Source organism: Diadema antillarum, unplaced genomic scaffold, assembly GCF_040938485.1.
Source record: "Diadema antillarum isolate AM-2024a unplaced genomic scaffold, OU_Dant_1.0 seq00000889_RagTag, whole genome shotgun sequence".
In the NCBI taxonomy this organism is placed as follows: Eukaryota; Metazoa; Echinodermata; class Echinoidea; order Diadematoida; family Diadematidae; genus Diadema; species Diadema antillarum.
Window position 1 is genome coordinate 1,826,589 of NW_027271753.1, and position 27,684 is coordinate 1,854,272.

General features: G+C 36.6%; 1 protein-coding gene across 2 annotated transcripts in view; it reads left to right on the forward strand.

Annotated features, from left to right (window-relative positions):
* The window catches only part of LOC139740859 (3'(2'),5'-bisphosphate nucleotidase 1-like), a 46,752-nt gene that overhangs the window by 11,449 nt on the left and 7,619 nt on the right, over positions 1-27,684 (forward strand). The window contains exons 1-4 of one of the 2 annotated variants that reach the window (XM_071651441.1): positions 4,811-5,059; positions 23,148-23,249; positions 26,664-26,765; positions 27,221-27,269. In XM_071651441.1, the coding sequence (XP_071507542.1) occupies positions 4,928-5,059; positions 23,148-23,249; positions 26,664-26,765; positions 27,221-27,269 (385 nt within the window). In that variant the 5' untranslated portion in view covers positions 4,811-4,927. Of the gene's footprint in view, positions 1-4,810; positions 5,060-23,147; positions 23,250-26,663; positions 26,766-27,220; positions 27,270-27,684 lie in introns of those variants that run through there. The other variant, XM_071651442.1, reaches the window with a different exon arrangement.

A 27,684-nucleotide genomic window follows, 5' to 3' on the forward strand; every position in this document is an offset into this window, starting at 1 on the left:
TGTTCATGTTATCAGAGTGAAATCAAATCTCCCAAGATGTGTCAATTTATGATTTCTATGAAAAATCTGCTTCTCATGTGTAGAGCTGTGAGCTATAAGGCATGATAAGAAGAAAATTATACACACAAAGGCCATCTCTGCAGGGTTTAAGCATTTTTTTTAATGAGCTTTTTGTATGACACTTTAAAACCAATCATACTCTGACAGTATGATGAGATAAATTGCCCTCAGAGGGAAAATTACAAAAATTGTCTGTTTCAAGGGCTAGGAAAGAAAAGGGACAGTCCCAGCATTTGTCTTTTTTTTATGGACATAGTCCCAAGTTCTCTATGACATAATTCAAGGGCAGGTATCTTGGAGACGATCTTTCAAAAAATTGCTTGCAGCCTCCAGACAAAATCACAGTATAGGGTATCTGAGAGTTTCTTTTCGAAAGAAAGGTGTTCAAGAGGCTGCGGGAGTAAGCTTAATTATGATGTCATGATGCATGGAATCAAAGAAGTCTGTCCAGGGTCCATGAGCATTATCTTTGAAAGAAAGAGGTTTAAAGACTATACATCACCTCTACAAACATCATGAAATTTTGCGTGGTGAAAGAATAATGTCTCCCAACATTGTGGTTATTTTTTTTTTTTTGTACAAATAAATTCACTGGAAGTCTATAGTATTTCTGCCCTCTCCATCGTAACAAAGTTTCCAGTTTTATTGTTCTTAGGGAAGGTCTAATTACCAGCTATTTAAAGGATCCTATTAACGAACAGGGTTGCAAAAGGGACACATGAACTTCAAATGATCATCATCTTTTGATCACTCAGACCAGTGTTAGGGAGCTTTAGATTTGCAACGTTTAAAGGGTGTGTACAGTTCTGGTGGAGGTGAGGATTTAGCTTTTAACGTTTTGCAAGATATTCAGAAACCACTCTATGAAATGTTAAAGAGCATGCAATTCTAATGGTATCAAAAGTTTATTTGATGAAAATCGGTTTTGAAATGGCTGAGATATCCAAAAACAAGGTGAAACAAAGAGATCCTAATAAAAAGGCGTGGCCTGTCACCTTTTATTATTATCACTTTTTTTTATATCTCAGTCATTTGAAAACCAATTTTCATCAAATAAACGTTGAATCCTTCTTAATATTACATGCTCTTTCATAGTCATATGTTTTTTATTTTCTTTCAAGAAGTATTTTTCTTGTTTCATTGTGAGGATAATTTCTGTTGTCTGCACATACATGTAGCTGAAATGCATGTTTAATACAAAAGGCATAGGGATGCACTCCCAAATCAAAATTGAAACAGTATCTCCAGGATTTAATACATGCTTGACTTTGCACGTTTCCCACGCTGCCAGGCCTTATCTAAGATCAAAGTCACTGATCAAAAATTTTACGTGTACAAATGTAATGCACATAATGTATTTTGGACACTGAAAATAGTCACTGATCTTGTAAGTGAAACAGTTATAACATTTTATCAAAATCAGATTAAAATTAGGGAAGTTATAAAATTGGGAAGCTTAGTAGTTAATTTTTGCAAAGCAGTTCTTGAACAGTTGATATGAATATTCAATAGAATATGAGCTGATTATCAAATGTCATCACTTTACAATTTTCCATTGATCATATCACACACACACAAAGAAAAAAAATGATGAAAATTCAGTTTTCTGTCATAAAAATGTAAAACAATTCCTAACTGAATAACATGAGAATGATGATCAGTCACTCAGATATTTTGAAACTTCAGTATTTTGTGTACAGACTCTATATTATGGCTAGCTGTGAGGGGCTGATTACCAATTGCTCATTTGCATATGACAGTATTATTCAATTTGACCAACTGTTCAAGAAGCTCTAGGTTAAAATTAGTGAAACTAATAACTCATAACTTTTTCATTTTTTATCAGATTTTGCTCAAATTTTCACTGATTTTACTCATAAAATTGTCATCTGTTTAATTTTAACTATGCAGAAATTCCTCTTTAAACATATGTTGAATATGTACAATATGTACAAATGTACATCTGTACATGACTGTTGGAGGGTTTGTCAGAACTTAGTTCTTATCTTTACCTTTTCAGATGCATTTATATGATTTGATGTCCTCTTTCTTTTGATTTTGAAATATGAACAGAATTTTGCATATCCTCTACGCCAAAATTATGCAGGAGTCTTCGTCAGAATGAACATCTTACCTTTGAGTGTGATTGTCATTTGAGTCTTACAGAGGATGGCTAGTAACTGATCAGTGGGAATCAGTGAGAATGCTGGGGGATGATTGTTCCAATCCTTGTGGGATTCATTTAAGAGTACATTATATATCTAATGTTGTGTGAAAATTATTTGCTTCAGAATGGTCTCATATTCAAGTAATGTGCAGTTTAATCACCCCATCACTGTACAGGCATGCTAATCTGGAAACATTAAACTACACATTACTTGAATATGAGACCGTTCTGAAGCAAATAATTTTCACACAACAATAGATACATAATGTACTCTTACATGAATCCCACAAGGATTGGAACAATCATCCCCCAGCATTCCCACTGATTCCAACTGATCAGGTACTAGCCATCCCCTTTAAGTCTTATTCATAAAAGAAAATACATGATCAAGAAAGGATGTGACAAGAAAATATTGCCAAGAGTGTGTATTTCATGCTATTATATATTTCAGATATATTTCATAAAGGTACACACGTATACAATACAACTTATACTGTATGTTCAAAGTGGTCTTGTGCATACACACACACTTTGTTAGTGTCATTTTAATATCATCCGCATGTATTGGGTGAAGTTTAGTAATGCTTGTCCACATTATTTTTAAAAAAGTATTTGACATTTGCATGCAAAGCAAAATTAAGAAGAAAACCTGACCAGTGACTCTTGAATATCTCTATGAAACCAAAACTACAGTTTAATGTAGAATATACCACGTACATCATCATTTCCATGATTCATAGTGTCAAAGAAAAGATGAAAAAAAAAAATCTTGAACAGTAGATCCATGGGATATATCCTTTAAAAAAACTTGTCACATGACCATATTCAATTTTGCATCATTGTAATACCATTCAAGGTCCCGGAAATGCAATTCTGTATTGACTTCTGATGAATAATATATTATTTGAATGGATCTTCAGATCACAAGCTCTGCTCCTGAAAAATCCATCATGCTTTTTGTGGTGTCCTTGCCAAAATAAGCACAACAATACCTAATGGCATGCACCTTGCAAGTGCACCAACTCACATTAGCAAGACAGGTTTCACGATAGTCACCACTCAATACGCTTCTTGCTGTATGTTCAGTGGTGGAACGTTTTGACAGGGCAACAACTAATTTTAATTGAAAGATTCTGAGGTGTTAGTCAATGAAACGTGTATTGCTATTGTGAGTTTATGCACTAGTCAAGGTAATGTCTAGGTGAGATGTTCAGTTAATGTAATCACTTTGCTACTAGCACAGCAAAACAACAACACACCAAAAATGTGAGAGGATAAACACTCTATAGGGTAGGCATGGTATCATCACTAATTAGTCAACTCATCAGGGGAATTGATTTCACAAGTTGATTAGGCATGAATGCCATTAAAGGGAAATATTTCTGCCTGGCTACCGTACTGTAAAGTTCCTTACTGTAACTAGGAGTCAAACATGGAATGATGTTGATGCCGGTAATAAACTATCAGAAGAACAGCTGTGGCATATGGGGGAGTTTGCAGCAATTCCACGACTTGAACTCGGGCTGCGCTGGGTATTCCCGCCAGTGCCAGAGACTGTGCATGACAGCACAGCTACTTATCATGATGTTTCTGATGGGAATTCTCAATGGAGGATAGTTTTGTCCTCCTCCACCAAACCTTTTCAGATTTGCCAGTCTGTACATGTGGTGACCTGACCTTAGTCAGTGAAGTTCATTGTTACTTCCAGTCCAAAGAAAAAAAACAAGATAGATCTTGTGAAGTTTAATAGAACAGTTCATGCCCATTCTTTTAGACTGCTTTGACACACACATTCCACATGAAATCTTGTGAAAATACAACCATTCATTTCCATTCTTTTAGACTGCTTTGACACACATATTCCACATGTTTTGTTTTGTTTTTTCTTCATTTGTTTTTTGTATTGATAGGCAGCATTGATCTTAAATTTCAGTACATTTTGTTGTTGTTGCTGGTGGTGTAGTTCACTGGTAATCCATTAGAACCACAGAGCAATGTCTAAAAACCTTTTGTTTAACCCTACTTTGTGATGGAGAATAAAAAAAAAAACCTAGAGAGAAGGGGGAGATCAACTGAAGTATGTGCAGTGAAAATATGATGAAGCTATACGTTTGTATGCCACTTTCCTGTAAATACATGTACATAGGGCCTCTATATTCATAAAATCACCAGATGTCAACTGTAGGCAGGTAATACTTTCTTCACTAAGCATAGAACTGCACTGTCATGCAGGAGCTTTTAATTGTCTGCCTTTGCTCTAAGGAGTGAGACTTTATTTTAACAAGCCCCTCCCTCCCCCCCCCCCCTTTCCAACAAAGGTTGAATCTAGGCACGTATACATGTTTGCCCACAGATCTAACATGTAAAAACCAAGAAATACTTCAATACACTAAGGGACATAGGTCGGGGCATTAAGCACACACTTGCTTACAAACTGTAGCTCGTCTTGAATTACACTCTGTGCTGTGGAGTACCAGTTCTTTTGCGTCGTCAAAGACTGCCAGCATTTTGCGTCTGGAGCAAGAGCAGGGTATATAGTCCAGAGGTGGGCGAGGGGAGTGTCTGTATTCGGCGTATGCTCATCTGATCAGGACAGCCACACTGCAGTGTCCCGATAAGTTGTTCTCCATCTTACCTCACAATTCATACATCAATAGTGAGATTTCTACTATCCTGTGGTAAATTGTTAGCTCTACCAGGATGTCGGGAAAGGCGGAAGCTCCTCTCATTATCCAAGTGATGTCAGCTTCGGTGGCTATCGCTAACCGGGCGGGTTCTATCATCAGAGACATCATGAAAGCCGGAGACCTTGGTGTCGTACTCAAGAATCAGGTAAAGTTTACAGGGAGAGCTTCGGCTCCAGGAGTCAGAGCAGCTCTGGCGTGCTTGCCTGTCGACAGTTGAAGATGACTTTAGATCGTTGCTAATGAGTAGAAATATGAAAGAATGGTTGCCACTCTTTCCCTGCTGGGCTAGTATTGAAATGAAATATTGGGTGTGACTTCCCCACTTTACCCTACTAACAGTGTGCATGGATAATGATAGGAAGCATAACATGCAAATGCTGCGGAAGGAGGATTCTGAAGAGTAGTCGTGAGTGATGGGTATAGAAGTAGCAAATGTCAACTTTCCTTTATTGCTGCATTCCTGGTAACTACATTTTTGTATATCATTAAAAAAAATGAACGTCAATTCAGTTGGAAATTCATGGCTGATACCATTTCAGAGTGCAAACTGTTACTTTTATGCTACTGGTTTGATAGAAAATGCTGGTTTTCCAAAATTGTATTCCTACACATGTCATTTGCAGAAAAGGTAAAAGTAGACCTACTGTTTTTCTGTGTAAAAGATACACCTTTTCACACCACAGTGCTGTTTACAAGGTTGGCATCCCTGCATAGGTGTGAGCTTTCAATTGCGTGGATATATCATGGGTTGTCCAGTGCTGAAGTAATTGATTTTAAACTGAAATACATGATTCAAGAGATAGAATGATTGTTGGTCCGTAGTGACAACAGAATAATATTATATGTGTTGAAACTGGACAGGAATACTACACTGTACATCGCAGTCCTAGCAGTTAAAAAGTGGCATACTACAGCAAGCAGTTATTCTGCTATATAATTCCTTCAGCATTCAAGGAAGATAGTGAAAAATGGCAGTCCGAAAAAAAAATCGCATTCAAATGTCTGCATTTTGATAATTTGCAGAGGAATCCAACTTTTTAAAGGATCTTTGTTGTTACTATGTTTTGTCTTACAGCACCATATCAATTTTAGCGTCAGAAATTTACCTGTAGAACATGATTACAACCCTGCCATAATTAATGAATTAGGCACACATGCGGTAAATTCATAGTAAATAAAGAAAAATGATCAAGTTTAGGCTTGATAAAAAGGCAAGCAGTAATAGTATGTCAGGCATGTTGATTGTTGGGACTGTTTTGATATTGTTATTCTGCAAAATGAAACATCTCAATGATACTTAGTGAAGCAGCTTGATTTATAAATTTTCCGTTAAAAAAAAATTACTTAAAAGCACACACTATTCGTAGGAGGTTTTCGATTGCTGAAAAGAGAAGTGGAATATGTATGAAGACTTTAAGTGCAAAAACAGACATATCCCCTTTTATCAATTTTGAATTTGAGATTTAATATGCTAAAAACACAGAAAATGATTAAAATATATGCAATAATTTTGATAATGATGTCAAAAAAATATTTCTTGTTATGTAACACATGCAGTATAATTGGAAAGATCTTTATTTTTCTCTATTTGATATTGACCTTGCTTTAAAGATATTCTCAAATGGCATTTTTCTGTTTTTGCATTCAAACTCTTTATATATTATGTCATTTATTTTCCGGTCATTTTACTTAGACAACCTAGAATAGCTTGAAACTGTTATAGGCTTTTATATAATTTACATGGTGGTCATTGATTGTGATTGTTAATACACCTAGAATGACTACATTGACTTTCATGAACAGCAATTTTGAAATTGGTAACTGTTTTATGTCAATTTTGCTTTGGAAATACATCTAAAATCATGTTCTTATGTGTATTCCTGAAAACTGAATGTGGAATGAATCTTTTCATTCTGCATTTTTTTTCTGGCTTTAGTTATTTTCCTTGTCTTATCGGCATGTTCTATGATGACTCAGGAACTTTGTTGTGTTATCATACATTACAGTCTAAAAATAATTATAATGTTCTGCTAGGTCATTACTTCATATCACTTTGTCTTATCAGGGTGGTTGTAAGTGATCTGACCTCCAATATTAACTTATTAAAATTTTGCTAAGTAGTACAATTTGGCAATGTCTAATCTTCTAGAGTCAATTTGTCCAAGCTGGATATCTTTCCTGCTAATGAACTTGCTCACGATAGAAGGACTAAAGTACAAGGGAAATACAAGCATGGACTCAAAGGCTATTACGTGTGAAGCACGTACAGCCGTATGCCATGCCTTGGGAATATAACCCACTTGTGTGCAGTATGGGACCTACACCTAAATGCAGTCTTTTTTTTCCTCACACGCAGTTTATTGCTCTATTACTAATTACCCTATGATGATGATGATGATGGTGATGATGATGATGGTGATGATGATGATGATGATGATGATTGTTATTATTATTATTATTATTATAATGTGTGATATACTTTAATATTTTGAAAGAAATGAAATAGCTAATACCAGGAATGCTTTCCCCAGTTTACTTCTGATCCCATAAATAATATTCACATGTGTAAGACATGTTCATAAAATAACTATTCAAATGTAACCCCAACTTTATCAGTCAAAAAAGGATGCCCCCCCCCCAAAAAAAAACAACAACAACACAACAACAACAACAAACAAAACATAACAAAGCAAAAAAACAAAAACAAAACCACAAAAAACACCAAAATATGTCATAATGGTACAGTCATACAGGGAAAACACATCAGAAATGTGTGATAGTGAAACATCGGAAAACATTTGTATATATCCTGTCGTATGATAATTGAATGATGAAAGCATGTTAGTAGGACTCATAAGAAAGGATAATTGTGTTAATGTCTTAAAGGAGAATAATACCCAAATATGAATACGTGGATTGAGTGAATGCAGCAATACTACCAATCACATCGATGAAGTTTGAGGAGAATCAGGCAATCCATTCAAAAGTTGTCAATTTTCAAAGTTGCAGTGCTCCTGTCGCTGGATGAGAAGACTTCAACTGATTGTGACATCACTGTAGGACAACAATATAAAAAGAAATATTTAAAGAGAATTTCACAACATTTCATCATGCTAGAAAAATAGAATTATGTTAAATTCTCTTGATATTTTCTGTAAATCGTTGTTCTGCAGTGACATTACAAACTGTTGTAGTCTTTTCATCCAGCAATGCCAACATCAATATTGTGAAAGTTCATAAAACTTTTTACCTAATCGTCTGATTTTTCCTCAACTTTCACTGATTTGCTCTAAATTCACTCGATCCACATGTATATTTATAAAAATGTATCGTAATTGGGTAGACCTATTATTTCCTTTAAGTATCACAGACACACTTCAAAGCTATGAGACACAAACACAATGTGCAAAGCAAAACTATACTTCACTCTCTTCTCTACTCCTATCGTTAGACACTGTTGTATGCACATTACATGTAACTAATATCCTATCTGTATTGTATGAGATTATTCCTCATGCAAGTTTCAGTACAAGTATTATATTTCCCTCTAGTTTTGACAAGCCCTGTATGGTATGCACTCACAGACAGACACACACACACTCACACACACACAAGATTGTAATAATGAATACAATTTATGTCAGGTGTGCTACAATGTAGAGTTGCCAGGCTTGGCGAATAAACTTGTGTCATATGCTTGTGATAAAAAGAAAAACAACAAAAAGAAGGACACAATTAGAACAACAAATATCTGTACATGAGACAACTTTTGTTTGAGTGCCAAGATGGTGCTTTGAAATGGAAAGCCACACCATGTCATACAATATAAATTCCATTTCATTTCATTTATTGTCCATAACAATTATTAGTACAAAGTAACTATATTGTGCAAGCAGATGTAAAGGCATAATTGGGTAGTACAGTAAAGTAAATACAAATATCTGTAGGGAAAAAAATAACAGAGCAATCCTAGTAAAACGTGGGTCCCCTTTTTATTAGGATTGCTCTGTTTTGGATATCTCAGCCATTTCAAAACCGATTTTCATCAAATATATATTGAATCTCTCTTGGAATTGTACTCTTTCAGATTTCATAAAAGGTTTCTCTTTACCTCACCAAAAATGTGAGAAACCTAAAGTTAGGTCTCAAAACCAAAACTATATGATCCCTTTAATCAGTCAATTCTAACCATTATATTTGACTCTGTTGTAAAAGTGGAAATTTGTGGACAAGTGATTTTTTATGCTCGGTCGGTTAAGATGAATGTTAATTTACAGATCAGCAGTTGCGACCTTAACAAATTTTCATTTGTAGAGGGAGACAAACTGAAGAAACTCAAACCTGAGCCTTCACCCCTCTGAATAATATCTTTCTTTCATTTATGAATGTAATGTGTTCCTTAAGTCCCTGTAATTAAAGCATAATATGGTTTTACATGTATATCAAGCAACAAATTTTGCAAGCCTTTATTATTGCACAGGTTTCTTATTGTGCAGAATGTGCAAAATTTTCACACCGCAAAAAAAAAAAGAGAAGAATCTACTCTTACAGTATTTACTGACATTGAGTTGAACATTGTGGTGTTAAATTGTACTTTATATGGTAAAGATTTATCAACTTATCAAAGTTTTGTCAGTGAATTAGGAATTAAAGGGACTGTTCAGTACTGTTTGAGGTAGGGATTCAGGTTTTGAACATTCCTAAGTGAGATAATGAAAAGTCTTTTATGAAATATGAAAGAGCATGTAATTTGAAGAAGGATTCAATGTTTATTTGATGAAAATTGGTTTTCAAATGGCTGAGATATCCCAAAAAGTGCTAATGATAAAAGGCGACATGCCACAACTTTATTAGGATCTCTTTGTTTCACCTTGTTTTTGGATATCTCAACCATTTCAAAACTGATTTTTATCGAATAAACTTTTGATACCCCTTAGAACTGCATGCTCTTTGACATCTCATAGAGTGGTTTCTGAATATCTCGCAAGAAGTTAAAAGCTAAATCTTCACCTCGACCAGAACTGTACACACCCTTTATCAGCATCCTATGCAACAGTACTCGGAGTGACCAGTTATTTGTGACTATGATTGGCAACTCTATGAACATCTCATTTTATCATTATAATTTCTTTCCAATATGTGTGATTTCTCTACTAGTACAACATGTAGAAACACAGACTTTAGGGGAAAAAATGGCTTTATAAAAACGGAAATATAGTATATATCTGTACACATTAGATTGTAAGTCTTGATAGGCATAAAAGAAATGTTTTGTATCAGTTTGTGATACAGGCAGAGGGACCCTTTGCTAAATAGACATTCAGATGGAGACATGTTTCAATACCTGTTGCAGAGTATATTTCAGAATTTCGTGTTACGTAGTTTGACCACTGAATACATCGCTAGGTCAGGCAAGCATGCAGTGTATCTTGGTAGTTTTATCATTGGTCAGAGACAGGCTTTGTTAAAGGTCCTGTTTACCTTTGGGAGCAGTGATTACAAAAAATTTCAAGATATCACATTTGATGCATATGTGTGGGTCTGTTGTATCACAAAACATCCTGCCATATAAAATTTTTGCAATAAAGCCTGAAATATAAGGAGATATCATTATTTTTCTGCATAAACCATAACTGTAGATGGTTTAGACTGGAAACATGGTTATTATTAATTGTTCACATTGTGAGTGTTTAACAATACTTAACATCGATTATAAGGATTCAAATTTTTACAATGGTTGTTTCTATTCCTAACTCATATTTTAGAACTATTTTAAAGAACTAGTGCTGGGTTTTTGTTTCATCTGCAAATGGTAAATTATGCCTTTAATGGAACTTACAGCTCATGAGACATTTCTAAAATGATAAAAGCAGTATAAAGAAAGCTGCTGGCAGTTGTGCATGGTTTCTAATACATAGCAAGAATGCTGTACCTGTAAGAAAAATCCTAAGTTGTGCATGGCAAGATGACGGCCATTCCTGATATATAACAAGTGTAGTTATGTGCTAATGTGCACTGCACGATATTGCAGGTGGGCGTGTGTTTGTGTGTACATATGTCTGTCTGTGTGTGTGTGTACATATGTCTGTCTGTCTGTGTGTGTGTTCAAAGGCAGGTAATCAAGGAATATTGCTGGTACCCTGCTACAGCTGTAGGTTCACAGTTCCACGTAACTGAACTAATCCCAAAGAGTGTTGTCAGAGTTCGAGTTCACCTCCATGCTACGAAGGAATTGAAGGCATGCAGATGTACTGGACATCTATACTACAATGTGCCCCACACACACACAATGAATACGGGAGGCTATTCAAGTGTGTACCGCCTACTGGTACCTAACGCAGTAAATGTATTGAAATGGACATGATAGTACATACATCCAACTGACTTGACCATGTCCAGTACCAGAAAGTCCAAAGTACAACTTACTTTCATTCAATTAAGATAGATTAATTTATTGCAATTGTATAAGCTGCATTGTTTTGAGTTTTGTTATTTGGGGATGGTAATATGCCATCCTTGTAATTAGTATTATGTACAATCATCATTGTATGATCTACCATTAACAAAAACAAACCTGCATTATTGACAATTTGATGGTAAGTCTGAAATATTGTAGAATGATGAAAAGAAAAAAATAGTGACTCTTCTAAAAATTAAAGAGCACCACATTTCCCAATGGTAAATTACATGTACCTATTATGCTGAGATGACCATAGATGCATTGTAAGGACCCCTCATGAAATTGTATATATTTATATGTAGCATTATAAGAAAATTATGAGATTTCACTTTCATTGTGTCAAGAGCTAATAAGATGAAAAAGTGGATCATATTTATGGTCTAGCCTGTCACAAAGACCATTTAGAAATATATCAGCTACTGTGGCAGTGATTACTTAGTAAAGAAATATATGACCAAAATAGGCAGTGTTGTTTTCTGATACAATGTCTGTATATTATTTGAATAACATCAAAGAGTAACCGGCGAACTCTGCTTGATACATTCTTTTATTAGCGATGCTACACATGTTTTCAAACCTTGTTGTCTAATTCCTTGTCAAGCATCTTGTATGGATGTCAGATTGAGATTTCTTTACTATCAATTGTGCAGTCTACCAGAGACTGGCATTTTGAAGTCAATCGATAGCAAATCCTCCGAGGAAACATCTTCAGACAGCAACCTTTAGAAACTGAATATCTTGCAAAATTTTTCATTCTTTTACAAAATAGCAGCGAAGTATAGTTTATACATAGTGCATGATGTTGATAATGTAGAGGGAAAAAAACAGAGTTCTCCACAGCTCCAACAAGGTATATTTTTAGCTGCTATCAAACCGGGGCACACGAATGGACCATTTTCACTCACACAATGTGATGGTAATCATGGAGATGTGGACAGGCATACTACATGTTGTATATCGGTTTGTTGACACTGGAGCACCAGCTCTGAATTCTTTCCTTATTGATGGAAAAGCAAGCTCTCACAATGTCCATTATACTTACAGTTCACCTGGTCATCTACCTGAATAAGGTTACTGATTAATATCACACTCCCTGTAGGAAATTCCTCAACATGTTCAAGTTTATTTTGATTAACTGCAACAAGTAAACTCAAACAATGATGAAACTCAAAGTTCATTAGAATCGGCAAGAAATATAATTATAACTGTCAAGGAAATTTGAAGGTTTGAATGTTTTCACACAATGTGATGGTAATCATGGAGATGTGGACAGGCATACTACATGTTGTATATCGGTTTGTTGACACTGGAGCACCAGCTCTGAATTCTTTCCTTATTGATGGAAAAGCAAGCTCTCACAATGTCCATTATACTTACAGTTCACCTGGTCATCTACCTGAATAAGGTTACTGATTAATATCACACTCCCTGTAGGAAATTCCTCAACATGTTCAAGTTTATTTTGATTAACTGCAACAAGTAAACTCAAACAATGATGAAACTCAAAGTTCATTAGAATCGGCAAGAAATATAATTATAACTGTCAAGGAAATTTGAAGGTTTGAATGTTTTCACAAATTAGTAACACAGGTTACAATTACTGGATCAGATAGAGATGAGTTCATGATGTCATCTCACAACATCCCATGTAGTCTGTTTGAAGATATAACATGAAGATCCACTCTTTTCATGAATAAGTCAGGAATTGTAACAACTTTTTCAAAAAATGTCACCTTTTAATTAGTACAGTACTAGAATAAATGACATGAAGGATCAGATAAAGATGAGTTCATGATATCATGATCTCACAACACCCCATTTAGTCTGTTCGTAGATGTAACATGAAAATTAACAACTTCGTTTAAAAATGTCACCTTTGAGTTGGTACAATGCTAGAATAAATGACATGAAAATAAAGTGTTTTCATTTTTATCCCAGATCAAGGAGGAAAATGATGTGTTGAGTAGGATATTTTTAGTTTGTTTTGGGCCATGACAATGATCTTTGAGTGGTCATTTTAAATGTGCTTGGATCCTGTGTTGATGTTTTAGATTATCACCATATACACTGTAATAACTAACAAATATAGCGTAGCACAGATAATCAGAAGTGTAGTGGTCATTAGTGAATTGTTAGTTTTAAAAGCTATATTGATCCTTATCCTATTTTGTACATCCTTAGCAATTCAAACAATGAAGTCAGTGTATCACCAGTCAGTATTTTAGCCCTCATACCACTCATTAGAGTTTTTGTCATAGTTTCAGAGTTAGAGACAGCAAGGCTATGTAAAGATCTTTGGCCAACATGGGTCAAATACTATACATGTAGATCTGTAAACATGTATACAAGTGTATATATATTATGGATATATATTGTTTATAAACAGAATAGTTGAACAATTTAATATACATCTATATCTATATCATGAATGTATAACATGTATTTATATATAATTCTAAATATGTTATTTACTACTCTCTTTGATGTTCCACTTTTCTGTTTATGAGAAATTTCTCCGTGTCATGAAGTGTAATATGTTTATGCTAGTGGACATCATGCCAAAACCATACTTTTCAATTTATTCTCATCAGAATGGTAAATAACATGTTATTATCACTGAAAGTACGATATCAATAAAAGTGATCCTGAAAGCAGATATGCTAAAAACACCCTCAACGGTTTATGGGTTAAGAATTGCTCATTACACTCTATATAATTAATGAATGATATTCATGGAAACCAGCTCTCTAATGACAGATTATTCTGGTAGTCACTCTACAAGGTTCCAATTCTAGCTAATTTTGGCCTCTTAATTTGTTCCACAGCTTTCGTCTTTCAAAGACACAACAGGCTCATTTACAAATGACATTGTTTTTCTGAACCCAATTTTCAGTATGTTTATGGTACAGGATATTTTTGTAAGTGCTTCTCATATCATTACATTTGGTGATTATTTCTGGAAGTGTAAGAACCACTTTTATCCATACAATCTAGCCGATTTCTATATTTACATTTGATACTGTACAAATATTTTTGTTTGTGACTCGGCCTCTTGTAGTACAGTATATCTCTGGCATCTCGACCGCAGCTGACGATCAAGAGCTTCATTTGAAATGGACATGTATGCGGAGCAGTGACGTGTGTGTAAAATTGTTTTCTCTCGTCCATCTCACGTTGATACTTATTATTTTCCGTCTTTCATCTTTTTTTTCTGCGTTTCCTCTCCCGTTTCTTAGTCAGAAGAGCGAAGTGTTGTATACATGGGAAGATATCAACCATGCCATGTTATTTTTGGAAGGACTTTTCCACAGCTATACCCACAGTAGCCTGTGTATTCATGTGTGTGCATGTGTGTGTGTGTGTGTGTGTGTCAGTGTGTGTATTTTTCTGCGTGCAAGCGTGTGGAAGGGTGTCTGGATAGCGAGCGTGTGATGCTAAAAATAGAGTGGTGGGACATTGCAATCTTCAAATTGAGTAGCTCAGTCAGTGCTTCAGGTTTGTGAAGCGGTGTAGTATTGCCGCCGGAGTCGGAACAAATTTTTTTCCCCCCTTTTTTTTTCTGCAATACAATTATCCGCCAAAAATAGACTCGTTGTCAATGATCAACAAAAAAATCCGGACGTACATGTGATGCTATTCATGCCAACAAATGTTGATTCGATTTTCCATAAAATGTAGAGTTGTCTACACCCGAGGATTTGCGAACCTTACGTCACAGCCGCACTGTGATGCACTCTTAAAAAGCCCTCTTGGCTATTACAAACAATACAATCTATGTACATCAATATGGTTTAATCGTTTTCTCACGGAGAAAAGGAAGAGGAGTTGGAAGTTGGATGGATTGTTGACATACTTGTGCACGATCAGAAAATGCATTCTATGAAGAGAAAGTGTGAGATGAAATGACTGTCTCATCACTGCTGTTTATGATACATGTATGTCCCATCCTTCATGTGTATACCGCCAGCTCATTAGAGTAATTAATGTGTAATAGCAATCATGTAGGTACCTACATAAGGGGTATTCACAGTAATTGCTTGGCTTTTATTCTAGTAATGACTGCGCAAAATGAAAAAAGTATAACTGAATCGTGATGTAAGATTTTTGTGGACAGTGCATAGATTTATGGAATGATGATATATGTGCAAGTGCTAGGCATGAAATAAATTAGATGCTGCAAACTCATAATGTATGGTTACATATTGTCTAATTTCAATTTAAAACAAATATTGCACAATTGGAAATTGTCTAACATTTGTATCTCTTCCAACCATTGAAACAATGTAACTTTTTGAATTCATTATTTTTCATTTGCAACAAAAACATATGGAGGTAGATGTAATTTTTTAACAGAAAATAAGTACATAATTGGCATAACAGTACAATGTACAATAAATGGAATTTATGAGTTTGCTGTCAGCAGTGTAATGATACAGATTAGTTGCTAGATTTGTTAACATGCAAAGCATAACAATTATTTCTTTTAACTACCAGTATACTCTACTATGATTTGTCATAAAACAAACCTATGTCCAGAAATTTGCAATTTTGTCACATTTTCAAATGCTGATGCAGCATGTAACAAGAATTCAATTCAATTCTGTTCAATTCAATTTATATGAACCAATCATTCGTTGATTGATGCAGCAGAACAGAACTTTGTTGAACAATGTTGAACAACAATTTGATGTGATAAAGAAACGTTTTTGTGATACATGCATGTGTACATGACAATTAAAATGAATATGAATGGCTTGCATTGCATTTGAAAAGACCGTCATACAAACAGTGTGTTCTGCAGACTCAGGATTCTTTTTGTTCTCTCCAGAAATATTGAGCTATAACTCCATGTTTGACTAGTATGCAGTATGAAATGTCGTTTGATCAATGGTAGTGGATGAATCACACACAATCTGTAGTACAGTATGTCTTGAAAAAAATTACAATTAGATTTTTGCATTGATAACTTCCAGTATGATTAAACTGTCTGAATATTATTTCAGAGTCTTAAAATATAACATCTTAGCTATATTTTGCAGAAAACCCCATTCAACTTGGTTAAGTGGTCACAGAGAAATGTGGATTCTTGTAAAGCATGTCATGGGTCTCATTCTTCCAAGTTTAGCACTGAGATGCACTTTGAACTGAACACAATGGACAGAACTTGGAGGGAAGGGATTCCTGACATGCTCTACAAAAAAAAAAAAATCCTCATTTCTCTTTGAACACTGAAGCAAATTGGATGGGGTTTTCTGTAAGATGTGGGTAATAAGTTAGAGTTTCATATCCTAAAATTGTATCTGGATTGATTCACCATTTCGTAAGTTATCATTGTAGTGGTTCCCATTGTAATTTTTTTGGTGGGCATACGGTAGTGACTGGCACTGCTGGAAGGTAAATTTTGAATAACTGTAAAACCAGACATTTTTGCGGCATGAAATTTTTGCGAATTGGAGTCAACGGCCCTTTTCGCAGCATGAAATTTTCACGAATTGCCACTGGGATTCAATGCATAATAGTGTAGACAAGAACTTTCATGTGCATTTGCTGTGGTTTTGCGAATCTGGGCTCCACGCAAAATTTGTGAAAATTTCTGGTTTTACAGTATGTGATATAGGACTGGTATGCAGCATATTATGTAATTGTGTGTAGGTATTGATTTCTAAATAACCAAGTTTACATAGTGATCCACCATAGGAATGACTTTCCAAGGTCTCTCCAAAAGGAGCTGGGCACTTACAAAAATTTTACTATGCCATCTTGGATCTAGTATTTTGAGTGTTTAACTCATCACAATATATCAAAATTGCATGCAATGTCTTACTGTGGTAATCCAAATTTTGTGTACATCATTTCATTATCAATTATTCTAGGTGTATCGTGGAACAAACACTGTCTCACAGTGTTCATATTATTGTAATGAACACTGAAAAGAATATTGATATCTGAAATTCTTACTATAGTTGCATTTGATGGTATTCAATGTATTGTGCCATGCCAAAGTGGTGACAGTTCACAGCTGGATTTTACAATGAATTTATGATCTTTGTTATCTATCACGCAATTACTCGTCCTGCCATCTGCCAAACTAAACAAACAAATGAGCAAACAAACAAAAATCATCAGACACTAAGCATGCACAACAGTGTACAAACTTGAACTTTGAAGCAAAGCAAAAGGCCACTAAACAGGAGTATGTTGAGTGTGTACTGTGAATGACACCCAGAGACTGTATGCTAGTCGGATGGCTCGAAGGGGATGATGCGGAGAGACTGTCCGCATCCGAGCTTTGCAGTCATATCAATGAGCATCTGATGTGTGTCACCGTCATGTTACAATCCCTCAAACTCATCCACTGTTGAATGTGCTCACAAATCGCTAAGTGTTGGATAGGGGGGCGTGGTCAATGGATGGGGGGAAGTTCATGTTCACTATGGAAGATGAAAATAGCATGGCAGTACTCGAAGGTAAGACCACCAACATGTACTTCTGGTAGCAGTATTTCATGCACAATTTGATGATTGCACAAACTTGTGTGCTTTTCCCTTTTTGTCATCATGTTCTGTGCAGCGTTAATAGGAGTTATTTTCATCCCACTTGCAGAGCTATTTTGAGCCGAGATGCTAAAAAAAGGGCAGAAGGAAACACCGTGGCTGCGGCAGCGCGTTTTAATTTTAGCTCTGCCATTTCTAAAATTAATCGGGGATCCGAAACCCGATCGGCGCTGCTATTTTGGGCCAATTGACGTCACAGCTGGTTCCCGTGGTGATACGTGATATCATCAGAGGCTAGCCGCTTCGCTGACTGATGGTTGAGATCTGGCTCACACTGCATCTGTAATAACAGCGCTCATCCATTCCTAGGCTTACACACACACACACACACACTCACACACACACACGGAAGAGAAGACTGTCGCTAGGCGCAAGTGAGGATGGTGGAGGATGGGAGAGAAAGAGGAGTGTGTGTGTGTGAGTATGTGTGTGTTTATATGTGTTTTGTATTTGGGAAGATGGGAAATGAGAGAAAGAGAGGGAGAGAGGCCGATAGAAGGAGATGGGAAGGCGGAGAACAAGAATAGAGTGAAAACGAGGGGGAAAAAAGATGAGATGAGGGACTGCATGAGAGGAGAAATTCTCGCTGGTGTCATCCAGGCATGAATATGGGCAGGAGCAGGCGGCGACATGCACTTCCTCCCTCATCCTCCTCCCAGGGTAAGCCTGACATTGCTGGCTCCTCATACCTGTTACACATCCCCTCTCCTCTTCGTACGTCTGGCTGATCAGCCAGCTAGAATCCGGAAGAGCGATTCCCTCCCCACTTATCATACATAATTGCTTCATTCTTTCAGAGCCATAGCATCCCCCTTCGTGGTTTTTCACATTAAGGATGACACTCTTCGCAAATCTGATGTTGACATCCTGTGCTCTCCAAATCACCACCATCACACCGAGTCACTACTATAGCTGTCACCATCCATCTCAAGAAGTCTTCTTTGTGGATGCTTCCACAAATTCCAACAAATCTTAGTTTACATTTTATACCATATGTTTTATGCACCAAACCTACCTTCACTGTCCTAATTCATCACCCTCATTTCCATTTATCCCACATTTTGAGATACTCTTCAGAAATGTTGTTCTTGCATTCTCACTGCATGTACATGCATAGAATAAGCCACAGCAGGTTGACACAAGTAAAATTTTCCCTGTCCTACGGATACCGAGTTGTCACAAAATCATGACAAAAAGGCCATAACTCCATTGACTGTATAAACAGTGCTACCATCCGACTGTTTCCTCATTATGGTGAAAGCTATTTCCATCTTATTTTTAGTATTGGCCTCGACGTACTGTAGCTCTATGTCTGAGTTTTCTGCCTCACTGCGTGCAAGTTAAGTGATTGCATTGTATTATTGAAATTGGCAAATTAAAGGGCAATGAGATATTGGATTTAAAGAAGTGTGGAAACATTCAGTGTTTGAACTATGTAAAATCAAATACTCCTGCTTTTGTTTTTATAAAGCACTGTGGTGGTTTTTTAACCCTCATTACAGCATAATTTTCTGTCTTATCCAATTTATAAATTCTCTCCTGTCTGTTGTACTACAGCTTGGTAACTTTTTAATGTTCATTTCTCTGAATGTGTTGAAGTGGATAGGTTAAAAAATTCAGTTTTTTAATTGATATTTGAATTCAAGTTTATTTGAATAAAACTAGCCCTATGCTAATGATTAGAGGGGAAATGCTTATAATTATATTAGAAACCGAGCAAGTGTTTTACCTTTCGCATTCCCTCAGTGTACATCATTTAAGTTTGTGTGTGTGTGTGTGTGTGTGTGTGTGTGTGTGTGTGTGTGTGTGTGATCATTGATAGATAATTCATACTGGAAAAGTTAAACTGTGACCTCTGTTTCCATGGCAACCACATGGCATTTAGGTAACTCTCTTCAGTTGTCTATCCTGTGTACAGCTGCAATTTTAACCAAAGTCATGATGTACAGTAGTACATCAACACCTATCAAGATGTGCCATGTATTTTGTGAGCATATCAGTTTGGAATTTGGGCTTGTAAGGCATGTTATATAGATTTGAATTTTGAATTGAAACCACAGCGATGGAATAGAAAGTTTTTTTTCCATCTGATCTTCAAGAGAAAAAACAAACAAACTAGTGAATTAGATGATACCGACACTTTGCATTGTAAGGGATGGCGATACTTTGTGTAGCATATTTTGTCATGAATATCAGCAGGACTTTGAAAAATTTATGAAAATAATGCTATGAAATGCTCCATGAAAACTGCTCCCAAACAACCCTGCTATATATTCTCAAATGATCAGTTCAGATGTGACAGGGGAGTCGTCACTTCAACATTACCTCATCTCCTCAGCAGAAGAATGTAAGCTGCACATGTGAGTGCAATAAATACAAGAATGGCACATCTTTGTTGGTGATGCTGACATCATTTGCTAAAGAGAACTCTTTAAATATTGCTATTCAATCAAATAAGGACTTCTCTTGCAAAGAAATACTTACTAGGGAGGTACGTACAGACCTTCAGGTATCATGATCTTATTTGATAGAGCACTATACAATGATTGCAACCAGCAATAGTGGCAGTTGCCATGGCAGCAACAACTTAGCAACCAATCGCCAAGGGGAAATGTGGCGTTTACCATGGTAACTGCACCACTGGTAACTTACAGTGATTGTAAACATCATCATGTAAACAGGAAGGCATTGGCTTGCTGTGGCAGGTCTTTAGTGTGGATTCATAGCGAATTCCAGATTAACAATGAGCTGCGCGTGGGAACATCCGGCCAAAAATATCCGAAACTTATTGTCATGCAATACCTTCCCCAGGGGAAACATGATAATTTGGAGGTGGGACTGCGTACGGGATGTGCAGCGCTACGTCACGCGACGCTGGAGTCAGAGGACAATAAAAATGGCTGTGGCGAGTAATTGCGGTTGAGGATCGAGAAGAACGTTGACCCCAGGGACCGGAACGATGTCATGTTCACCCAGTTTCTTGACTGACGATGTGATTTAAGATAGACATGAGTAATGGGCAAATACTGATATTAACAATGATATACTGATGATAGCAGTGATGAAGATGTTAGTCATGGCTGTAATTTCATGATAGAGTACCATTCATCATACGTGAGGAGATTCAGAATTTGATAATGATGGCAAGAGTTATCATGATAAAAATGAACGTGATCACCAGTAATGTGATGATGCCAATTATTTTTTGTGAGGATATGTACCGGTAAGTCAAAGAGTGCCTTAACCCATTGACGACGAGTCCCGAGTATACTCAGGCAGGTGTCTATGGGAAATGCGTGTCGTAGTAAAGTCAGCCCTTCCTTGACGGGTTACATACATGACATACATGACAGAAATGTGAATAATAATGAAGATGATATGATGATAAAAGCAGTTATGTAAGTTTTGGGATGATGGCAGTGATCATGTTACTATCATCATCATTATCATTTATTGTTGCCATTGTGACAGTAAGCTGAGGGGTTTGGCGTTGACAAGGAATGTCCTTACATGATTTCATTTTACTCAATGGGTTGGGCGGCTTGCACTGCTATGTGGAACAGAGGCCTACATGTAGCTTAGAATGGATCCAAAAATAACTGAGTGCGTGGGCAGCGGTATGGCTTGAGCAAGCAAGACAGGGGGACGATGGTGCGATCCTAGGAGCCGCGATGGAGTACACTGTGTGTATTCAGCAAACTCAAACAGCCCATCACTTCAAAGTCTACCAGCGCTCGAGGAACATGCTGACAAAACAGTGCTGTGTGCAAGAAAAATGATGCAGAAAGTGTATTTTTCTGTGAATGATTAGACTCTGCCTGTCACTAGAATAGAGATGTAAAAGCAAACAGTACACTGAGCTGCTTCATACTACTGCTGTTATTCTCCATGAATATCATTCCACAGAAATTTTAGCAGAATTTGTGTTATAATTGTGTACCTAGCAGTTAGCAATCATTAGAGGGTAATTGAGCCTCGACTCTTAGTTTTGGTCATGGAGGAATAACAGGTAGAACCAATTTTGTGACATTCCATATGATTGTAGTTAACAACTGGAAGCAGAATTATGATCTCTGTAGTATTTGTAGGTTAAAGCAGGGGTGAAAAAATTAAAATGTTAATTTATCTTTTCCTACTTAAATATTCCTTGGAATTTTCAATCACTTTTGGGATTGCATCGATTGATCCCCTTTGAAGATTGGACATTCTAACCAAAAATCCATTTTGGTACACATACAGTGAAGTTGCATTCACACAGACAAAATAGCAGGATAATGATTGCGATCCAAATACCAACATTTTTTGTACCCTTTCGGATAGAAACATGCCCTAAGTCTATACCGAAATGATGATCCTTGCTCCTGTGTTTGTGCAGTGTTCAATCATGTACAATATGTTTTGAATAACAGGACAAAAATCTCAAGATTTGTTTGTTCCAGTATTTACACTTGTAGCAGCACAAATTATTGTGCTATTTCTCAAATTATCGTGATGATTGCGAGATAATTGCATGATTTTTTGAGATTTGGATTGTGATGCTGATCACATTGATTAGTGGGATTTTGATGTCCACACAGGCCAAAATCTTGAGATTTGGATCATGATGCAAATTTTGAGATTTGCATCCCATTAAATCGCGTCAGTGTGAATCCCACTATGGTGCATTCCCCTTATAACGACGTTCTGATGACAGTGAAGTAATAATTCAGGTCCCCAAAATGTCATCTATATTATCTTTATATATGTTGCCGTTCAGCTGTTACAAGTTTTGATATAACGAAAGAAAATTTACAGTCTCGTGGACTTTGTTATAATGAGAGTGGACTGTATTACTGTATACACCATAATTTAGCGAGTCTAAATTTTTGCAAATCGGAACTTCCCGACGATTTTGCAAGTGGTTAAATTCACGATCGTGGAGTCCTGTATCGAACGGAGAAATGTATGTTATGCATACGTCACATTCATAGCGTGATCAGAGTCAATATTTTCGCGTGTCTTTAATTTTGCGAATAGCTCCTGACTCGCAAAATTAGCGAGAATAAAAATCTCGCGAAATATTCGGCGTATAAATGCCATAAAGTGATGGCACTGAGATCAGAGCTATGACACTAAATTTTCATTTTTGCTTGAGGATGGGGCACTGCTTGTCATGGTGTTGTTTGTAATGTCCATGCTTCTAAAAGTGTTCTCTCCCTCTTCTCTCTTGTTTGATGCAGCGGGAAGATGACCCACAGACCGAAGCTGACCGCAAGGCTCAGCGCTGCATCGTGTCCTCACTCCAGAACCGGTTCCCTGGCATCACGGTTATCGGTGAAGAGGTACGTAGGCTTTCTCATCCATCCGTCAGATTAAAGGGAACCCAAACCCAAAGAGCTATGTGGTTTGAGTGAAAGCAGCAACATTAGTAGAACACATCAGTGAAAGTTTGAGGAAAATCAGAAATTGATGTAAAAGTTATGAATTTTCAAAGTTTTGATGTTGGAACCACTGGATGAGGAGACTAAACAGATATTATGACGTATGTGTGGACGACAATATTTTGCTATCGGGTTTTAAAACTGCTCTCAAGTAAGTACGAACAAATGAACACATAGCATTTTACAGACTGATATAACACTGAAAAGCAAAATAAGAGCTGGATGGGGTATAATCTAGTGGTGAATCTGGAGGGGGGGCGCACACCCCCTCTTTATTTTTGTGAAAACAAAAGAAAAAAAAATGAAATGAAACCTGGAAGTAGCACCAGAAATATTTTTGTGCCCTCCACCCCCCCCCCCCCCCCCCCCCCCCCCCCACGGAATTCCTAAATTCCACCCCTGTAATCTGTACTACATCCTGGACTGTTTGATACATTCCCATGAAGAAGTAGAAACTCATGTTTCCAAGTCCGTAAGTGTGTAAATTCAAAACATGCATACATGTATATATATAACATATATTTTTTGATAACACAATAATACCCTTTATAGAATGTTTGAATGAAAAAAGATAGTAATGTAGTAATGAGAGCTGCTGGCTTTAGATCTTTTTTTAGAATGTTATTGTCACAGATTCTTCAGCCAAATCTGCTCACACTGTGCATATTTAGGCCAAATGTCATAGCTGTGTGCCAAAAAAAAATAAGGATATTGTGATGCTCCATCCCAGAAAAGCAAAAACTGAAGCGATATTTTTGGATATCTTTCAGCCTTCGCAAAGTTTTATGAGAGGAAAAAGGGAGTTAAAGATAGAAAAGTTGTAATGTTAAGTTTAAAGATAGAAAAGTTGTGATGTTAAGTTTAGGAGAAACCATGAGATTCATATAATACTGTGATCTAACATTGTTTACCGGGATCTCCATGTACATACAGTATGTCCAAAAAAAAAATTACAACGGGGCCCTCCGCAGTGATATCTTTAAAAATAGTGAATCAATCTAAATACGAATTCAGGGTATGAAACTATAACTCATTGCCCACCTCTTACAGAAAACCCCATTCGATTTGCTTCAGTGGTCAAAGAGAAATACGGAATTTTGTAGAGGATGTCGGGAATCTCTTCTGTCCAAGTTCTGTCTATTATTCACACACAAGATCATCGAAATGCTAAACTCGGAAGATTCCGATTCATGACATGCTTTACAACAATCCACATTTCTCTGTGACCGTTTAACCAAATCGAATGGTGATTTCTGCAAAATAGAGCTAAAATGTTATATTTTAAGACCCTGAGGTAGCATTAAAAAAAATTTAATCATATTGGGCGTTATCAATGCGAAAATCTGATTGTAATTTTTTGGGGGACATACTGCAGTAAGTCCAAAAACTACAATCAGATATTCGAATTGATAACACCCAATATGATCATCCTGTCTAAGTGCTACTTCAGGGTCTTAAAATATAACATCTCAGCTCTATTTTGCAGAAAACCCCATTCAATTTGGTTAAGCGATCACAGAGAAAAGTGGATTGTTGTAAAGCATGTCATGAATCGGATTCTTCCAATTTTAGCAATTCAATGCTCTTGTGTGTGAATAATAGACAGAATTTGGACAGAAGAGATTCCCGACATCCTCTACAAAATTCCTCATTTCTCTTTTGACCACTGAAGCAAATCGAATGGGGTTTTCTGCAAGATGTGGGCAATGAGTTATAGTTTCATACCCTGAATTTGTATTTAGATTGATTCACTATTTTTAAAGATATCATTGCGGAGGGCCCCGTTGTAATTTTTTTTGGGACATACTGTATAATACATGTGCCAAGAGGATGAAGGTATAAACAAATTTGTGTCAAAGCTCTGTGTACTCCTTATTTAACTCTAGCTAACTGGTATCCATTTCTACCCCCAGAATAATGGAATTTCAAAAGAAGCACCACAGTCTCAAGAGAAGCACTATTATGTCCTCTGAAATAGCATCGAATCAATTTGCTGAAAAATTACATTTTTAGCAGTGAAGTCATATGATACACAAATATAAATGGTCTGCATTTAGAAATCAATGTCATGATATGTTTTATCCATTTATTTAATACCATTTACATGGTGATAGCCCTTTCAGTAAAAAAGAAAAAAAAGAAAAAAAAAGAGGAACTTATTTTCAAAGGGGTTGACGTTTCTATGTGTGAACTAAATTATGTGTCAGACTTTAAAATGAAATCTTAGAAGCATTGCCGTGAATGTCACAGAGTGTGTTATACCAAATTATATGGTTGTATGGATCCTGTGATCAAATGATTGCTTGAGAAGAGAAATAAGGTGACAAGTCTTTAATTTTGCAAACGTGCCCAGCGGGCATTAGTTTTTACCATTGACCACTTAACTAATGACCTCTGCTAATGACAGCTCAGAGTCATACACATATGACTGTGGCTTGCCGTAATCATGCTCAATTTTACTGACATCACAATCGCGTACTTTAGCAATGCGCATTCAGTCAGTTACAAGCGCGCACTCTGTCAGTTACCTTGTGCAAGCTCAGTCACCTAAATTATACCGTATTTTACAAGTTTGTGTTCACTGCAGTACCGGTGTGTTTGGTTGGGGCATTTCTGCAGACATCTTGGCTTTTTCAAAAGCAAGTTCACCATAAGTTCTACATGTATCTGACCGGTATTTACCTGTAAAATAAGGTAAATGAGAAATGATTCATAGAACCGTTATATAAAACAAATAACGCACAGGTTTAAGTTTGGGACGTTAGTGGAGATGCAAGTCACTCTTGGATATTGACAATGTTGTGAAACATTGCGCCTCGTGCATGTTACACCATTGTAAATACTCTTGAGTGCACTGCATCTCCACTGATGCCCCCTCACCTGTGCATTAGTTGTATATTATAAAACAGGCTTTAGAATCTCTGCAATCTGATTGGTCAATTGTCATGCATTGATTTTTACTGATCCACACTGAGCCATGCGTCCGGTAAAATCCGAACGCATGGCTCAAGTCTTGTATGAGTGTAGTAGGTTTACCGGACGCATGATGTGGAAAATGGTTGTATTTCATGAATTTACGGGCCTATTTTATAACACAAATGATGCGCAGGCCTATTTCGTGAATCAGTGAGAATTGGATGCTCTCGTTTAACTTTGGAACAGTCTAAAACCCACTCGCTGCGCTTGTGGGGTTAAACAGTTCCAAAGTCAAACTCGCGCATCCAATTCTCACCGATCCACTCTGTCCTGTGCATCATTTGTATATTGATACACTGAGAGTTATAAAATTTGTGCTCTTTTTTCTATTTCTGCCAGGACCTGAAGGAGACTGCGACTGATCTGATTGAGCTGGGAGACTCTGAGGAAGTCCTCAAGAGATCTTGTCCAGATGACCTCAAGTCTGTGGTTCTTGAAGATGTGAGTTTCACCACCAAAAGGACTAGACTCCACAGTGGTATTCTAGGATTGGTATTTCACAATAATAGAAGTTAAATTGAGTGCAACACAGTACTTTCACAGAATATCTTGTCCATTATGTTTCATTTTGCAGTTTTTGTTACTTGTGGATCAGTGCATTTTAAAAGGTTTGTTTTATTTTAGTGTAACGTATTACATCCTTGTGCCTTTTTTCAGTTACTTTCCGCTTGCAATTTTTAAATCGCAATGAAATATGCTTGTCAGTTTGGTACATCAGTTGATGCATATGATAGGAGCATAAACAGACACATGTACAGCTGTAAATATTGTATAATCTTGGAATTATGTGGATAAAATTGTAGTTGTGTTTTCTGCATCAGTTTGTGAAGAACTGGATTTTAATCCTCATTTTAATCTGCATATTTGGGTGTTGTTTTGTGTTTTGTCTCCCTCAGATTGTTGTGTGGGTTGATCCCGTGGATGGAACCAAAGAGTACACACAAGGTAATGCCAATCAGCTGCATGTTCACATCACATGTGTATCAAGGAGCTACCCCATTCACATGTACAAATTAAGCATGAATTGGAATGTTTGATTTGATGATGTAATCTGAGCAGTATGCGGCAGTATTTCTTCAAGCTCCTTTGCTCCTTTGATGCCACACTGCCTTGTTGCCATGGCAACATCAGTTGACTTTTGCATTCAAGACCACAACAAAGTATTCCTGTACATATGATTTACGCTAAAACTGGGCTCTATATTAGCGTTGGCCTGACAACACTAAAAATTGATATCAGACCATGAAATTTCAAAAAAGGTTATCTCTTGGTTGCCCAATCATGCAACTAAGTTTCAAAATGGATTATGATGTGCATCATTATTTCAGGCCTGTGACCCTAATGGATCATTAGAGATGTG